This window comes from Quercus robur, chromosome 3, assembly GCF_932294415.1.
Source record: "Quercus robur chromosome 3, dhQueRobu3.1, whole genome shotgun sequence".
Lineage (NCBI taxonomy): Eukaryota > Viridiplantae > Streptophyta > Magnoliopsida > Fagales > Fagaceae > Quercus > Quercus robur.
The window spans coordinates 65,626,865-65,645,403 of record NC_065536.1 but is presented as its reverse complement, the minus strand read 5'-3'; the positions used below and the strand labels follow the sequence as shown (position 1 = coordinate 65,645,403).

The window sequence follows — 18,539 nt, the reverse complement described above, 5'->3', positions numbered from 1 at the left end:
AGCGAAACAAAAGTTTTGATTTCTTTGCAAATTTTTGGGAAACAAGAGGGTTGAAAAGAAGTAGAGTAAGAAGAAGAGGTTTTGTAAAACCAGATTTAGCAGACGTTGTTGCTGCAGAACACCATTGCTGCTACATTTGCTTCTTCTTCTTCTCGGTCTCGCTCTCATCAACACATCTGTCAAGCCTCTTCTCTTTTTTCCATTTCACTTTTTGGTTTTCACCCCACGTGAATTTCTGATGGAAATTTAAATTGAGATGGGAAGTGAGAGGACTTTGTCTTTATCTTCACTCTTTACCCCCCACATGGTCATGTGACCAAGTGAAAAGACAAATGGGTTAAAGCTTTAGACAGATAGCCATGAGGCAAGCTTTCAGCCTTTCACTCAGGTGATTCAAGTCCTCGTAAATGGTTCCCTCTGTACCATTCTCACATCAATGTACTTATATTCACCTATTGTAATAAAGGTTCCATATTTTCATATATATATATATATATATATATATATATATATATATTATTGGTTTTTTAAGTTTTGAAATCATAGATTACCATTATTATTATTATTGATTGATTGACTGATTGAATAGGTTACATATGTATTCTAAAAATAAAAATATATAAAATGTAAATTTATCATTTTAAATAATTATATATATATATATATATATATAACAGTAATTTCGAAACGGTACACCAGTATTAACTGGTATCGAAATATTTCACTTCTTTGACTAAACCGAAATGGCTTCCGGTACGGTATTAACTCCCTTGATATACATATATACACTCTTATTGTACTATTTTTGGTTGTTGTTTTTCATTATTTAATTACATATTTATGTTTTAATATTCTAAAACAATAGTTGTTATGTAATAACTAAATGATTTGAGTGTCAAAAAAGAAAAACTAAATGATTTTTTTTATTTGGAGTTTACTTATTTGGATCAATAATTTTATGTTGTATAAGAAAATATAAATATTTTTTTTTTAATTTTTTTTAGAAACCCTGAAACACCCTGAAACGATACATCAAAATAGATCGGTACCGAAATATTCCGTTTCACTAAACAAACCGAAGCAAGGTCCAAAACAGTATTCATAACATTGCTTTCAAGCAAAAAGAAAAAGCTAAAAAAAAAAATGAACTAAAATCTAAAAAAGAAAAAATTGTAACAGAGAATCTGAAGAAAAAAAAAATTGTAACAGAGCAAGCCCACCTAAGAACACCTTGAGAAAAATTCCTGGAGCCACCACTACCCATGCACACCCTACTTGTAGTAGTAAAGTGGAGCTTTAAGCAATGGAAAAGAGTAACACTCAAGTGATGATGAGACAATGAATGTGATTAGTAGAATTCAACCACCTTATAAATGAATATTGAATTGTCTCTTTGTTATTGGTGACACTAACACATTAGTTTGTAAGCACAAAAACATGTAGTAACCACAACACTCCTATGTATATTTTGCATTCACTAGTTATAGTCCATTGGCCCTAATGCAAATAACGTGTACTTGGCCTTCACATGTGCAATGACAATGGTGTATGCAAGGTTGTCAAAATCAAGATTCTACGTAGGATCGTGGGAGATAGGTAGGATCGTGAATCATAGGATCGAATCGTAAATTGTAAAATTCTACCTATTTTCAGATTTTAAGCAAAAAATCTATTGATAGTGACTTTGTATGTTATATAATCACTTAAAATATGAATCCATCCATTAAAAAAAAAATTGCATCATAAAATGTAATTTGCACGCACTACATCGTTCTTATGTCATTCTAACAAAACAAAATATATTTAACTTTTGACATAATGTATCTAAAAAGTTCAATACATGTTTAATTAGCAACTAAGTACCAAAATATCATCTACACATATGGAAAATGTTTTCCAAATTCTAAGTTCCAAATCCAAAATAAGTTAGGCTAGTTAGCATATAAAAACTAGCTAATTACAAATTTACAATATGTAATCCAAAAGAGAATTCTCAATCTAAAGTTAAACTAGCTAATTACAAATATGAAATCCAAAAGAGAATTTTCATTCCAAGGTTCTTCTAATCTAATCACTATCATTGTCATATCCCATTTCATCATCTATATCCTTCCTAGTATCAACATCCAAAACGTTAAACTTAAGTACTACAGGTTTTTTTGAGATTTTATGTTGACATAGGGGTAAATTTGGGACTTCAATTCATTATTGGGCTTCTGATAACCCATTGGGCTTGTGGGTTTAGGTGGATTATCTTACCCAAATGAATCCCACTTAAAAAAAAAAAAAAAAAAAAAGAATAAAAGAAGCCAAATGGTAGGATCAGTAGGATCCCATACGATCCTATACGATCCTACACGATCCTACATACGATCCTACACGATTCTACATACGATCCTACCATTTTTACGATCCTGCTACGATTTTAAACTTTTTGGTGAGGTGGGATCGTAAAATCGTGCAATTTTACGATCTGGATCGAAATTTTGACAACCATGGGTGTATGCCTACATGGGCTTCATGAATAAAGAAATCTGGGTCAATTTAATGGAGTAAAAAATTTGAATCCATCTTCAATGGACTCAATTTTGTGAGTGGCTACCATGTTAGTCAATGGGTAGCCTTTTTAACTAATTCATCAAGGGCTCCTTTTTCTTTTTCTTTTTTAATGATAAGACGTGTAATTTTATTTAAACGAAGATAAATTCAATACATCGTGAACTAAAACTGACTTAATGAATATCGAATTTTCCTCTACTCAAGTTACACAAGAAAATAGATCCCTAGCAATTAATTGAAATAACGCTCGCCGCTACTATGGTAATCACTTTTGCTTTATTTTCCTCTAGCTACTAAGATATTTCACGTTTACTTTATTTTACCTACTAAGAGTAGAATTGGCCTAGATTAGTTTATTTTCAATCAATTCTACTCTACTCCCCCACCATTCTCCCTCAATCCAAACGAGCCCTTAATTAGTTGTTATTTTGATGAACTCTTAGTTTATTGATAACATGTATACTATCATTGGCATAAATTATCTTATCTGATACTATGTTAAATTATCGATTCTCCTAAAAACTTAAACCGTTAGGAAATTATGAATTTAATTATTTAACCATATTCTAATAATGACTTGTATCTTATTGCTTATCGTCTCGCTACATTTAGCTTCAACATTCAATTATTATTTTGACTATACTTCCCATAGATCAACTCTGTATCTCAATTATTGTCTCTTCCCTTTTGTTTATCTATTTATTTATTCTCATGCAAAGGTCTTCTCCTTTTCTCCTGGGAATTAGCTGAAAATGAAGATTTCGTCCATATATAGATTCCTCTAATTCAAGGAGATGCAAGTGCTGAAAATGAAGATTTCGTCCATATAAGATTCCCTCTAACTCAAGGAGATGCAAGTGCCATGCATGATGCTTTAACCAATCTTGTGAGTCGGGAGGAGAAATAATTCAGGCCTTGGGACTAGTTTGGACTTTGGAGGGCACAAGGCAGAAATTTTTATTTTGCTTGTTCACCTTTCTCATTAGCTCGATCTGTGACACAACGTGTACACATGTTTGATTTGGTAATTCATAGTTGTGCTTTCCATTCTGGGCAACAGAAATTGCATCATTTACTTCTAAAGTCTTCCTAACAATTGTCGAGGCAGTCCTAGCTAATATCCAATGACCATGGTGATTTCTAATTATTCCTTTCAGGGGCATATCCACTAAGAATGGTGGGGGCCATAGCTCCCCAAACTTTTTCAATTTTATAAAAGATTTCAAAAAATATACCATTAGCCTCCCAAACTTTTTAAATGTTAGATTTTTACCCCTTAAATTTACCTAAAATTTTCAAAAGAAATATGGTTAACTCTCCAAACTCTTTATATTTCTTGTATGACATTATTAAATTAGTTCAATTTTATGGAGTAGTTGTTATTATTTTGGTCCCATTCATAAAATTTTAGTTTCGCCCCTAATTCCTCTAGCCGTTCATTTACTAAGTAATTGTTATGACTGTTGCTGCTATCTTAGATCCAAGATATAAGATGAAGTTATTGGAGTTTTATTATCCTAACATTTATGGTGATAATTCTGATTTGGAGATTGAAAAAATTAAGAATCTTTATTATGATTTGCTTGCTGAGTATGGAGATATAGATGAGCCCTCTGTAGATAATGAAGTTCTCATATTCCTGTAAGTACTTCAAGCCCTGTGGCACAAATGAAGTTTAGGTTGAGTGGGGCTATGTCATCTTTTGATTTGTTTGTGAACAATAGTTCAAGTAGTTCAAAGAAACATGGAGTGCTAGAATGGAATTTGATCATTTCATTGATGAGGGAGTGTTGAAGAGGAGTGAAGGTTTTGATATTTTGGGATGGTGGAAAAGTAATGGTCTCAAGTATTCTACTTTACAAAGGATTGCAATAAATATTTTAGCCATTCTTGTCACAACTGTTACTTCAGAATCTGCTTTTAGCACTAGTGGGAGACTTTTAAGTCCACACCATAGTAGGCTACATCCCAAGACTATAAAGGCAATGATGTGTGCTCAGAATTGGTTATGGAGTGAAATCAACGGTTAACAATTGTCTAATTTCTATTTATAAAATCAAAATTGCATTTTTATATTTGCTAGTTACAATTTGATGAAGTTTATTCCATTTTTTAATTCATTGTTGTTGTAGGTTCAACTATGTCTGGAGATTGTACACTTCAATCAATTCTTGATGATAGGGAGCCTAATGAAGAAGATGGGAGTTGTGTCACAATTGTGGAGGATTAGACATTTTGTAATAATTTAGTTGGATTAATTTGTTGGTTTGTAATTATTCTAAGCCTTTTTAGCCTTTTGTAATTTCTTAGCCTTTTTAATTTGTTGGTTTGTGGAGGATAAGACATTTTGTAATTTCTTAGCCTTTTTAATTTCTTAGACTCGTGGGATTTATTTTGTAACTCTTTAATTTCTTGAACTTGTTGGACTTGTGATACTTATTTCTTGGACTTGTTTGATTTATTTTATTTTTATGTTTAGCTGGTGATTTTAGCTATGATTTTGTTGATTAATGATTAAATGGTTATCTTAGCATGGTGATTTATTGATTTAAAATCTTAGTTATGATTTATTGATTTATAGATATATAATTAACAGGTGATTTATTGATTTATGATTAACCTATGATTTGGATTGATTTGGCTGCCGTATAACGTGGCCTAAATGTCAAATTTTGGCATTTGGGTCACGTTACATCGCTTGAATGGGCTTGAATCTAGGCAAAACATCTTAATGGGCTTCAATTTTTTTTGGTTGGGCCATGATTTGGGCCCAAATCTGGTTGGACTAAACGGGATCTGACGAGGTGGGTCTGGATCCCGGGAAAAAAATCCGTTTAATAATCGAGCTGAGTTCGGGTCGCGAATCCAAGCCCACGAGTCGGATCCAGTTTTGCAAAACCTCGGCCCAAACCTGAGCCCATTGCTATTCCTAATTAACCTGATTGCCTAGGAGCTCCCGTTTTGTTATTTCTGCACTTTATTAGATACAGACACGTGAAAATCATGATGCTTGATGGTACCAGTCAAACAAAGTAGCCACTAAATATCTCCTAATTGACTAATTGTACCAACTTTTGTCAGCCAACAAAATTTTTTTTTTCCCACTTTTGTCAAGTAATACTGCATTTTATACGATATTATGTTATTACTTATTAGTGATATAATTTTATTATATGAGCTGCAAAAAACATCCATAATATTGAGAAATTATAAAGCATCCATGGTAGATTATTTCACTAAAGAACTCTCATTTGTTTAAAATTATTCAGTCAACTTATGATAAAAAAAAAATTGTTAAATTGTTGATTCTATGAGGACCACATAATTTCTCTATATTTTTTTTCTTCAAAAATTAAATTTAAAAAGAATTCAGATGGGAAAGAATTAAATTTTTCTGGGCATGCAGTATGAATGAGAGCCACGCAATATAGTATATGAATAAACCATAGCCATTTCACATGACAAGTGTATGTACCTAATAGGCTAATAATAATATACATGCGGCATCACTTGTCTTTACATTATCATTACGTTGTCTTTTAAGATATTATTAATATGACATACTTTCTTAGTGCTCCTTAAATCTACCATAGACTTGTTATTAATTTTTTTAATTACTTAGTCACTTTCATTTTTAATTACTTAGTTGCTTAGTCACTTTAATTACTTAGCCACTCTCATTTATACAATCTCAACTAAAGAGAAATTTAAATAAATCCAAAATCATTTGTGAATAAGGGATTGATGTTAATTGGAAAAACAGTTTTAGGAATGAAACATATAATATAGTATAAGCTTTAAATCTCAATTCTCAATAACTTTTTTATTTAAATTTAATTTTTTTTTAAATAAAAATCATCGGTAACTACTAAGTACTAACTACTGAGGAAATTTCTCTCAAAAAAAAAAAAAAAAAGAACTACGGAGGAAATTAAGAATAGTTATTATAACTGGAAAAAAAAAATTTTAAAAAACCTATAAACAAGCCCAATACACAAAAAAGTATTCACTTCCATATTTAGGATATCTAAATGATGATGTTAAAAAGGGATATTCTGAAGAACATGACGAATTCATGAAAATTCAGTTTGGATTTTTATTGAAACATTCAAATTATATTTAGCGAAAATAGCATTTTTTTTTCTCAGTTGAAACATTATTTTATACATATATATATATATACATTTATATATATATATATATATATTTTTGTTAGGGGAAGAGGGAAAAGTAGCAGAGAAAGGGAAGACTTATAATACTAGTAATTTCAAAAGGACTTAACTCTTCAAGGTACTAGCAAGGTTTATAAACACCAACTCACTTTTTTCTTACCAATGTATATAAATATTACTTAAAATAAAACAATTTCACAAAATTTGTGATGGATGAGATATTATTCTTATATGGGCCCATTACTAATATTATTTTATTGTGCCATTTCAAAATCATTATAAAACATCTTGTGTGGGTTTGGGAAGTAGTTATAAGCTAGTTTTTTTTTTTTTTTTTGTTTATTTTATGTGCTATTTGTGATTTTTATACTACTTTTTATCTCAACTTTATTTTATATAATCTAACCATCAGTTTTAAAAAAAAAAAAAAAAAAAAAAATAATTTTAGCCATTTGTCTCACATTATATAAAAAAATAAGTCATTAAAAATAAGCAATTTCCAATTGGACACAAATCTATCACTAAATTTATTGAAAAAGATAAAAAGGTTAAATTTTAATGAATTCAAAGAAAAAATCAAGGGGCAGTAGTGAAATTTCCAAGTCAAACAATCACAAAAAGACAAAAAAGATATATAATAAGCTAATTTTCCAAGCAATTTCGTGACCAAAATGATCATTTCCTTTTGCAAGCTCATCATCCCAGCAAACATAGTTGTACAAATATATTACATTACAAAATTACATACTATTTCTCACCCACCCATCCAAAAATTGTTTTATAAATAAATTAATTTATAAAAAAAAAAAAAAAAATCTGTGTGATTCCCAAACTCACAATCACAGGTACTTTCTCTCTCTTTATCTCTCTCTCTCTCTCTCTCTCTCTCTCTTCCAAATCGAATGTTAGGGTTTCGTTCTTTAATTTTTCAATTTTCGCGGAAAATTTTACAGGTTAGTGTTCGAAGCTCAAATTTTAATTATCCGTGTTTGGTTGCTAGGAAAACTGTGGAATACAAAAGGAAGCGAAATTTTTAAATTTTTTTTTAATTTTAAAACTTAGTGTTCAATGTAATTAAATCCAATTACACTAGGCTTTAATTTTTGTTTTAATTATATGAATTTGATATTCAAAATTTTGTTTTTACTGCATTTTTTCAGCTGATGAATCAGATTCTGAGTGATCCATTATTTTTTTCTGCTTCTTGATCAGCTCAAAAAAAAAAAAAAAAAAATTGGGGATTTATGTGAATTATAGTTATATGTAATGAGCATTGATGAGAATTATGGTGATTTCATTATAATATAGTTTAATTTGTATGTATATGATTAAAAGTTTCTATTTTTTATTTTATTTTTAATTGTTCTTGATGAATTTGTGTTTATGTGGTGATTGTGATTATGGTATATGCATCTATTTGTGTTGATTTCAGGGGAATTCTGTGAGTAGTTTGGGTTTGCACCCAATAAAATAGTTCATGCGGCTGTTTTTGGAGAGGTGTGGTGTGTGATAGTGTTTGTGGAACTGGGTTTGAGAAATCCAATAATAAGGGAGGTGGGACTGTAATTGAGAGTTCTAAAAATGTACCGGACTGTGGCTACAGCCACAACCCGGGGTGGTGTACCAATGGATAGTGGGGAGACTGTTGTTAGCTTGGATCAAGTCCCGCGGTGGAAGGACGCAGAGCAAAGGTCTTCTTTGGAGTTTGAGATTGAAGATCCTTCATTTTCAAATTCGTACTTTCCTGATCCATTGACATCTCCGGGGAAGGATAGTGGTAGCAATGCGATGGTGTCAAGGTTTCCTGTTGATCATGAGGTTAATTCAAAGATATATCTTTGGAGGGGGAATCCATGGAATCTTGAGGTTGATGCTGTTGTGAACTCGACAAATGAGGTGAGCACTTAATACTTTGTAGTCTGGCCTTTTGCAAAATAACTTTATGGAAAAACAACATAAATTTCTGCACTTTGGGAATGAAAGTCTTGAATCTGTTACTTTCACACTAAATGTGACATGTGGACATGCTTTTTGTGGTTATATATTGATGAGGAAACAACTCAAATGAATTAGCAGGCTTGGGCTTGTGTGTATGTGCTATAAAAGGCTTTAAGCTTGGAATGAGGCTTGAATTCTGAACCCCGATGAGATAAAACAATGGGTCCAATAATTTTCATTGGAACTGTTATGTAAGATAATTCAAATTTGGTCCTTTGCTGGGTTGCCTTTGGATCTTCTACTTGATTCTGTCTTCTGAACTTGCTTCTATTGAAATATTTTGGAAAATGCAAATGATTTATACTGCTACTACACCTGATGTTAAAGACTTTGGGGTATGAAAAATATCATGTTTCTTTTTAATTAATGTATGGATGGACCAGATTTTTGGCAGAAAATGGTTTAGCTTCTGATTGACATGAGGAACTTTAGCATCTAGAAGGTGCTGGAGCTGCCACCTTAGGGTTAAAAATTTCTTACATAAGGAGTGATTAGAATATTTTCTTGAATCTCCATGTAAGTTTCACAAAGGGTGCTCATCAATACATGAGGAGCTTGCCATGGCAGTATGGTTCCTCTGTAAATTTCCTTCCGGTGGAGAAGTTTAGGATTTGTGAAAATTGGTTTGAGTTTTTAACTCTACACATCCTAGGCGGCATGGTTGTTCTCTATTAAAGCACAACATTAGGCATGCCTGCATTGGACAACTAATAAGATTCACCATGCATATAATATGTATTAATACCTAATCCTGTATGTTTTACAATTGGATTGTTAACAGAACCTGGATGAAGCACACAGCAGCCCTGGTCTGCATGCTGCAGCTGGACCTGGTCTTGCAGAAGAATGTGCTACACTGGTATGGACGTTGTTTCTTTAGCCTGGTTTTTATCTAGAAATCTTTCAGTAGATATGGTCTTGAGGCATTATTGCATGATGCTTCATAGTTTGACATGACAGTATGTACATATGGTTTTACAATGGAGGTTTAAAAGAAAGCAAATAGTCAGGATGTACCATGACATTGTCAAAACTGTAACTCATCCAAAAAAAATTGTCAAAACCATAGATTTCCCTGCATTATTTTGGGGTGAAGCAAGGTTCTCCCCCTCCCCTCTCTCTTAAATGAAGGTCTTCTGATTGGTGAAACACTTTGCTGGTGATAAGAAATGTCAACAGTAGACTCAACTGATAAATCTTTGTTTCTTGACAGGGTGGATGCCGAACTGGGATGGCAAAAGTTACTAGTGCATATGACCTTCCTGCTAGGTGGGCATATTGGTGCATTTCTTTTTCTATAATTTGTCAAAAATGAAGAAAGCTGAAACATATGCAATTTCAGAAGCTTATTTCTGTACCCTGTTGCACTTCGCATATGTTTCCTACTGCCTAGGAGATCAGAGACAATAATGATGTGCTATGATATTTAACTCAACATTGTAATACTTATGGCACACCTTTTTTAAAAAAAATTAAAAAATAAATAAAAGAAGAAGAAATCATTCAGCTTGCCTTCATTGTCGCAGTTTATCTTCTAGTTAACAGGGTCTGAAGCATAAATTTCTGTGCATGTTGCTAGTGATTGTCTGTTACTTACCAGATTTGGTTGATGAATAAATAAGGTCTCTTTGGTAAAATAATTAGTATTTTTCATTGTCCAAGTGAAATTATTGTGAGAACTTCTTAGGTTTGGTTCTTGCATCAATCAATTTTGCGTTGATACCTCACGAGTAAACCTATCAGTTTTGGGGATTTATCATAATGTACATGTTGCATGTTGGTTGGGATTCAGTATCCATAATCTTGTATTTATCTATTTACTTTTAAGTTATATCTGTCATTTTGAATTTTGTAAGTGTTACATGTGTCATTTTAAGGCTTTGTTGTTGTGTTGTTGTTACATGTGTCATTTTGCCAATGAGTTTTAGCTTATATGACACTTCCTCCTCCCACAACAATGGGTGGAGGTTGAGGTCATGGGTTCAAAACCAGCTACGTGTGTGTGTAACTTAACAGTTAAAAAAAGTGTCACATGTGTCATTTTGATGCACTGTCTCTAAATATCCAAACTCATTCTTTATTCTCAACTATATTTATGAATGTTTAAAAAAATTGAATCCCATGTTTCTTTGTATATCTTTCCAGAAGGATTATCCATACCGTTGGTCCCAAGTATGCGGTGAAATACCATACTGCTGCAGAGAATGCTCTTAGTCATTGCTACCGCTCTTGCCTAGAACTTCTCATTGAAAATGGGCTTAAAAGGTGGTTTAGTAGCAGATGCTACATCTTTTTTTTTGTTCTAGTTTGCTCATCTCTTGTGCTTTTCCTGTAGTTCTGTAAATCTGGAACTTATTTTGCTTGACATATATGAATGCAGCATTGCTATGGGCTGTATATATACAGAGGCTAAAAACTATCCTCGTGAACCAGCTGCTCATGTGGCTATAAGTGAGATATTTTCCTACTTGTTACAGTTCTTCAATTGATTGTTGTGATGTTTTCCACAAACTGTCAAAATACTTAGTGTATGTCAGCGCTGCCCATGTAAAATTGTAAATTGAACCTTTATGTGGGGTTTATGTACAAATTTATCATCATAAATGCCACCAGCAATAAACAGACAGCCATCAATGCAAACAATCAAAAAAGCTAAGGTTATGTTTGGTAACAGTTTTTGTTTTCTATTTTCAAAGACTTGTTTTTGGGAATATAAAGAAAAAGCAATTTTCTTGTATTTTTTAAATCAAAAACATGTTTGGTTAGTTGAAATTAAAAAGATAGTTTTTTGAAGAAAAAAAATGGAAAATACTAAAATATGTTGTTACTAGGATTTGAGCTCTAATGCTAACCCATTAAATGAGACAGATTCATTAAATTAAACACGTGTTTTCATTAACTTTTAAAAATTAGAAACTGAAAACAGCCTTTTGCATGTTTTCAGTTTCCTTCACAAATTGAGTTTTGAAAACAGTTTTTGTTTTCTGTCCATTTTGGGTTACCAAACAAGTTTTTAGTCTAAAAAATAGAAAATTGTTTTTAAAAACAGAAAATAAGGGAAAAAACAGTTACCAAACATACCCTAAAATTCTGTTCTTATCGTGGAAAACTTTAAAAAATTAAATTAAATTAAAAAAGAAGAAGAAGAAGAAAAATGGAAAGTTTGTGGCATGGTCCAACTTATGAAGTCCCAAAATTGATTTCTTACTCTTTTTTTTCTTTTTCTTTTTTCTTGTGGTGGAGCCTCCAGTTTTCTTCAATAGCTCCAATCAGTGTTTTTTTCCTTTTAAGTGGTGGCCTCACTCAATCCAATGGATTGGAAAATTCTAAAATTCAAATGCTTTAGCTGATACAACAGAGGCAGTGAAATGCTGTGAAATTACAAGGAGCAGAATTAATAAGTGGTATTCGTGTGATGTACATGCTATCATGACTCTTATTGGCGTGAGTGTGAAGGAGATAATTTTTTGAATGCATCTAAGCATCATGTGAATGTTTATGAATTATTACATAACTGGCTGTTTTTGGAGGGTTAAATATTTCTAGTTTGTTCTTTCCATTTCACCTTTTGTTTACTCTTTCAGGAACTGTCCGGCGGCTTCTTGAGAAGCAGAAAGATAAAGTGGCAGCTGTTGTTTTTTGTACTACCACTGCAACCGATACTGAAATATATAAGAGGTATATGAATGCTGCAGTTAAAATATCTAGCCTTTTAGATGCAAAGTGTGTTTCTATTTGATCAAATGGTATGATTTATCAGTTAAATTTTACAATTTCCTATTAATGTTGTGACAACTTGTTTTAACGACTGTGTAGGCTTTAAGCATCATCGCTGATCACATTTTTCCAATGTAGGTTGCTTCCACTCTACTTTCCTAGAGATAAACATGAGGAGGAGATGGCCATCTCGAAGCTTCCAGCAGATGTTGGGGATGAGAATGGTGAGACAATTATAGATGAACGTAAAATCAGAATAAAGCCTTTGCCAAAGAAGACTGTTCCGAAATCTCCCCAATCTTCTCAAGCTCCCCAAGCTCCAGATGCTCTTCCTGTTAGTGATGTTGGGTTGGTACGAAGGTCAGTGAAGTTTAATACATCTAAGAAAATTAAATGCCACTATGAATGGTCTTACTGGTTGATTGTTTTATTGTAATCATTATATAGAAGAGTTGGAATGGGTACGGTCCAATGTTGTTGATACCATTCTGTACCAGCCACTAAACTGGTTCAAATATCCCCTAAAACATATGGGACAAAATACCCTAAATCATTATGTGTGTGTGTATTGAATTATAAAAATAGCAGTAACCCCGAAACTGTACATTGGTATTAACCTATACCGAAATATTTCATTCTTCTAACCAAACCTAAATGGTCTCCTAAATGATATTGACAACTTGAAAACAGCCACTATGAAGTTATATAACAAATGTGCCAATGAGCTCTAGCTCATATGGCAACTTCTCTCCTTGTTAGAGGAATGTGAAGGGAGAGGTTGTGGATTCAAGAGTCAAGACTTACCATACCAATAAGAAAAAAAAGTTATATAATACACGTGCATCTTTTACATTCACATTTCTCTTTCTAGTTTGCTACACTTCATTGCTACTTTACAATTGAATTTTGGATAAATAGCCTTAAAATGACTTTTAGTAAATGGTAATCTAGTACTAGTATGCTAATGGTTAGGATTGCTTAAAAAGCATTCTGGTTATTATGAGTAAACGTTTAGTACGAGATCGCTTCACACCTCGCGGTGCTTACAACTCTCGCCTATCGAAGTTCTATTCAAAAACCTCGTCCGAGAACTTGTATAGAGAAGGATTTCCCACAGCGCAGCAGTTCTTCCATACCAACTTAGCTGCCACAACCTGAGTTGTTTCTTGGGGGTTACAATTGTTTTTTATTTGTTTCATGTAGCTACACAGCACAATTGGTCACTTTAAATTTGTTGAGGGAAATTGGTATCGTTGCTGTATATTGGCACAGCATTTCATACAATTCTTATTTGATTCCTGCATTTCTTTGTGGTTGTATGTATTCTTTCATTGTGGATGTTATAGAACTCTACAATAATATTGTTCCAGCCTTTTACATCCAATGGCTATTGATAAATGGTTACTAAGAAAAGCTGGGAAATCCAATATTAACTTGCACAAATAAAACCCAAACTTCAACAAGCCTACTTGCTTTTCTACTTCTTTGAGTCCGCTATAATTGACATCTTAGTAATGATACTTCTCAAAGAAATTAAAGCAGTTTAAGAAAGCATAGTAAAAGTATCAAGAAAGGTTGCGTTTTCATATAAACAGAAGCCTTGGGGAAAATATTGACAGTGGATGGGAATATGTTGAGAGACTGTTACTCCATTGTCCAATGGCACTGTGCTTGATATGTTGGAGTTTTGGCAAGGAAGACTATAGGAGAATATTTAGAATTGAGAGTACTAATCATATATCAAACATTCTTTGTTGAGGTCCTTGTGTGATTGGATGTCCGTATTGGGCAGCATTCCCCCATTGTCTTTTATTGGTTTCTTAGCTTTTGAACATGAGATTGTAATTCTTTAGGAGTGGTTTGGTACACATTCTGTGTATGTGAACCTTCTTTCTTTTAAATAAAATTATTTCTATTTTAAAAAAGAAAGAAAGCATAGTGTACATTGTAGAAGAATGTTAACTGGACAAATTTTTAAAACAGTTCTTCATCTATGATAACCTCTGTTACCTTTTGTTTCTGCCTATATCTGTTGCTATTGATGCACACATTTGCTCTCCTTTTGTGTTTATCATTTTATTGTTCCTTTTGTAATGGAACTATTACTGGATTTTAGTTTTCAACATTCAAATACTTCACTGGATGAATGTGTTATTTTTATAGGAATTCATCACATTTGGATTCATACCTGGATCCTGCCTTCATGTCATTAATCAAAGATCCAGATCAGAGACGCAAGGAACAATGGGAGAAAACTGCTCAAGCACAACGGGGTTGGAATTGTGCAAGAATGCTTGGATTTGGTGACCTCGGAGCACCTCCATTATCTGTTGCTGAAGAATACTCACTTCATTCTAGATACCTTGCTAAAGCAAATTCTCTTAATCTTTCTGAAATTGCAGAGATGAAGATTGTGTAAGCATCCGTACTTCATATTCTTCTACTGCTTACCTGCCTACTATAGATTTTAATTGTTTATATAAATTAATCAATATGTTTTCCCATTAATATGCAATTCTCAATATTTAAGATGTCTAGGTTGGTTTAACTAGTGCATGTTCTTGAGTCTTCAAGTTTGTGATTTCTTTGCCACCTTAGCAGCTGCAGATATAGTGATCTCTTTGGACCTAGATTCTCCCATTGCCTATTTTGTATGTACAATTTCAGTGATTATCTTAGAAACCTTTTGAGAAACCCACGTTTACAACTTCATAAGGAATGTGCTTTTGTTCATCAGAACACTGTGATGCTGATATGTGGTTACAGAATAAAGTTTAAAACTAAGTGTGTGGTGAGATCTACACATGATAGAATTTTAATTTTCATTTTTATGCAACAGCACTCTATCTAGCAGTTTTCTGATATCCCCACTTGGATAACCTCAGAGAGTGTTTCTTGTTTAGAGACATTATTATGTGTTGAAATTGATGGTGCTGGTTGGCATTTAACATCAGTTCTTTATTTTTATATCAGCTATCGTGGTGGGGTAGACAGTGAGGGTCGTCCTGTGATGGTGGTTGTGGGGGCACATTTCCTGCTGCGATGTCTCGATTTGGAACGATTTGTGCTCTATGTCATAAAGGTAATTTGGTTACAGCTTTAACTCGCATTAATTATTGTCTGCAGAAATATTTTTGCATAGCAGTTGGTAGTTAGATTCATCAGTTTCAGAATTTCTGCTCCTTGATATTGGAAAATGCATACAACTGTTTGTGAATAGTCATGTTATAATCTTCTAAATTTTTTGTCCTTCTATGAGTATTGTCTGTTGTAACTAAGATCATCATCTTTATTATCAAATGTCAGGAGTTCGAGCCCGTGATACAGAAGCCTTATACTATTGTATACTTCCACTCTGCTGCATCTTTACACCCGTAAGTGTTAAATGACAAACTTGTAAAATGCATGACTTTTAACCAGCCCTCTGAGTTGCCTTGGTGGTTAGTAGCGTCTGTTGCTATCCCAAGTTCAACAGTTCAAAGGATGGTAGAAAATGCATGACTTGTATTTTTTTTTTTCATTGTCCCAGTTCCATTGATGGCTATTGGGCCTATGAGCAACAGGAAGAGAGGTACCTTCTGCCATCCCATAAAATCCCCTTCTTTAGTGAAGGTGCGATTTGATCAATGTCTCTTGCATAAGTCTAAGAGACTTAACCTACTAAATTAGGTGGCACCTTCATAACTTCAATTGTCTTCCTCTCTGCAAATTATGCCTAGCTTGTTTGCTAAGAGTAGTTAAATATTTATTGAGGAATGGGATTTCATGTTTTTATCCAACAGATTTCAGGTATATCAAGGTTAACTGTTACACTATAAAATTGTTGCTAGCTAAAGTACCCCTTGTCTTATGTGATTTATGCCACAGATGGCCAGTATAAGTGGTATGATTTTTGCTGTGAGTGCGAGAGCTCGCCAGTTCGATTCTCACAACTCCCCCATTTCTTTAGTTTTTTCTCTTTACTATTATTGATGAATTAATACTTAAAAGAAAAAAAAAATGGTGCTGGAAGAAGTAAAACTTGTGGTAAATATTGTAGCATGTTTATTATCCATACAAAGAGGGGGAAGAAGAGGGACATTGACAGTTTTAGGCATTTAGATGGTTACTTGGAACATCTAAATTTATATTCATCTAAGATGGTTGATGTTTAATGGTAACTGTTGAGTGATAACCTTCAGTCATGGAGGGACTTTTGAACGTAAGAATGATTCACCTTCTCACATACTAAAGAAGACAAACAGTGACTTTTCTTTTGGAAGATTGAATAAGAATATTGAGGCATTGCAGGAGAACCAAAAAAACTAGTTATTTTAAAAGGAAGATGCTTTTTTTGAGCTCTTCTATATGGTTCTTAGTCTAAATGGAACTGGTATAGGGAATCTGGGTAGGTTTTATGCTGTATATGTGAAGTTCCTTCTTCTGAAAGTAATCTAATTTTGCTGATTCTATACATTATGCATGTTACTTTCAATTAACAGTCAACCAGACTTGGGATGGATGAGAAGATTACAACAGATACTAGGTCGGAAACACCAGCGCAACCTGCATGTATGCACCACTGAATTATTTGGTCTTGTTTGGAGCAATATATTTACCATCTCACTCTGATATCTTGATCTGCTTTGTATAGGCAATATATGTTCTTCACCCAACGTTTGGACTTAAGGCTGCAATATTTGCTCTCCAATTACTTGTAGATAATGTGGTATGTCTAAAACTTATTCTCAATTGATCAAATATTAGAACCCGAACCAACTTATGGGTCGCTAGTGTGCTCTTTTTATTTATTTATTTCTTATGTGGGAACCCCTTTTAGGTGTGGAAGAAAGTGGTATATGTTGATCGACTTTTGCAGCTGTTCAGATATGTTCCCCGTGAGCAGTTGACAATCCCTGACTTTGTATTTCAGTTGAGTGTTCTTTTTCTCTTTTTCCTCCATTTTTTTCTTGATTAATCGAAAAGAATTGGGCAAAACTTAGGTATAGTTTCTTTTGTGCTGTACTGTAGGTTCCCCCAATTAAATTTAAACACATTGTTGCATTGACCGATGCAAAGCAAATGGTGTTATCATACTCAATCACAATTAAATTCAATACCCTTTTTACTTGTTAAAAAAAAAAAAATCAATACACTTTTGTGTTTGAGTTTAATTAGGGAACCTAAGATATAGACCTAATGAAGTGTACCTAAGTTTTACCCCTTAAAATTTCATGCTTTTTGATTATGGCGATAGAAAGCAATTTGACTCTTTGGCAGACAACACTCATGATACATAGGGATTGTCCATTCATTTATATTTTACCAGTGTGCAAACCACTGGCTCATGATAGATGGCTGGTTTAACATTCCTTTCCTGTATCAGTTTTGTTGCATCTGTTTCATCTTGCATACCATTTCTGGTCTACAATGATAATAACAAATATGCAAATCCAACAAATCATATATTTGATTTTAATGTTTCAATGACACGGTCTACCAGGCATGATTTAGAAGTGAATGGAGGCAAGGGTCTCATTGTGGACCCGAGAACAAAATATGTGTATCATCGACCCTAGTCACCAGTTGCATGAGGTGATAAAAGCAGGTCCACAATTGCGATTTTGGAATTTGTTTCTCTTCTAATAAATGTGCTAGGTGGGGTGATTAAATTTGTCATTAAATCTGTAAAAAGAGTATATATCTCAATTTTTTTATTTTATTTTTTGAAGCAGTTTTTTCTTTGTCTTATAATGGAAATAAAGTTATTTCCTTTTTGTATTATCTTGGATGAGTTAAAAAAAATTCAAGATGTATGAGGGTCATGAAAGTAGGATGCTTGTGTTTGTATTGATATTGAAAAATTCTTTACTTTATTTGTTTAGCTTTTACAATTATTGAATTCACATTCCGCAAATATTTGGTTTGGTTAACTTTGCATCCACCACCTGATATCTAAAGGGGATTGCAAGCTACAAGGCATTCACTCAAGCCTGTGAATTCACACCCTGCAAGAATTTTATCTGATTACAAGAATTGACCATCAATACTCTGATGGCCACCTGATCTCTTGAAATTTGAAGTACAATCCTTAATCAGAAGAGGTCATATTGC

The 18,539-nt window shown here is 33.1% G+C and overlaps 1 protein-coding gene across 3 annotated transcripts; it reads left to right on the top strand.

Annotated features, from left to right (window-relative positions):
* The first annotated feature begins 7,404 nt into the window (after positions 1-7,404).
* On the top strand, positions 7,405-18,301 carry LOC126718944 (uncharacterized). Of its 3 annotated transcripts, none has more exons than XM_050421363.1 (16): positions 7,405-7,576; positions 8,164-8,627; positions 9,511-9,588; positions 9,943-9,998; positions 10,875-10,994; positions 11,110-11,180; positions 12,314-12,407; positions 12,585-12,806; positions 14,610-14,861; positions 15,420-15,528; positions 15,753-15,820; positions 15,976-16,017; positions 16,928-16,997; positions 17,080-17,154; positions 17,266-17,357; positions 17,929-18,301. In XM_050421363.1, the coding sequence occupies exons 2-16, from the start codon at positions 8,313-8,315 to the stop codon at positions 18,002-18,004; spliced, it is 1,740 nt and encodes a 579-aa protein (XP_050277320.1). In that variant the 5' UTR covers positions 7,405-7,576; positions 8,164-8,312; the 3' UTR covers positions 18,005-18,301. The 3 variants fall into 3 exon arrangements, with proteins under 3 accessions (XP_050277320.1, XP_050277322.1, XP_050277321.1); XM_050421364.1 differs by having other exon boundaries at positions 7,424-7,684; XM_050421365.1 differs by lacking the exon at positions 15,976-16,017.
* The last annotated feature ends 238 nt before the right edge of the window (positions 18,302-18,539 follow it).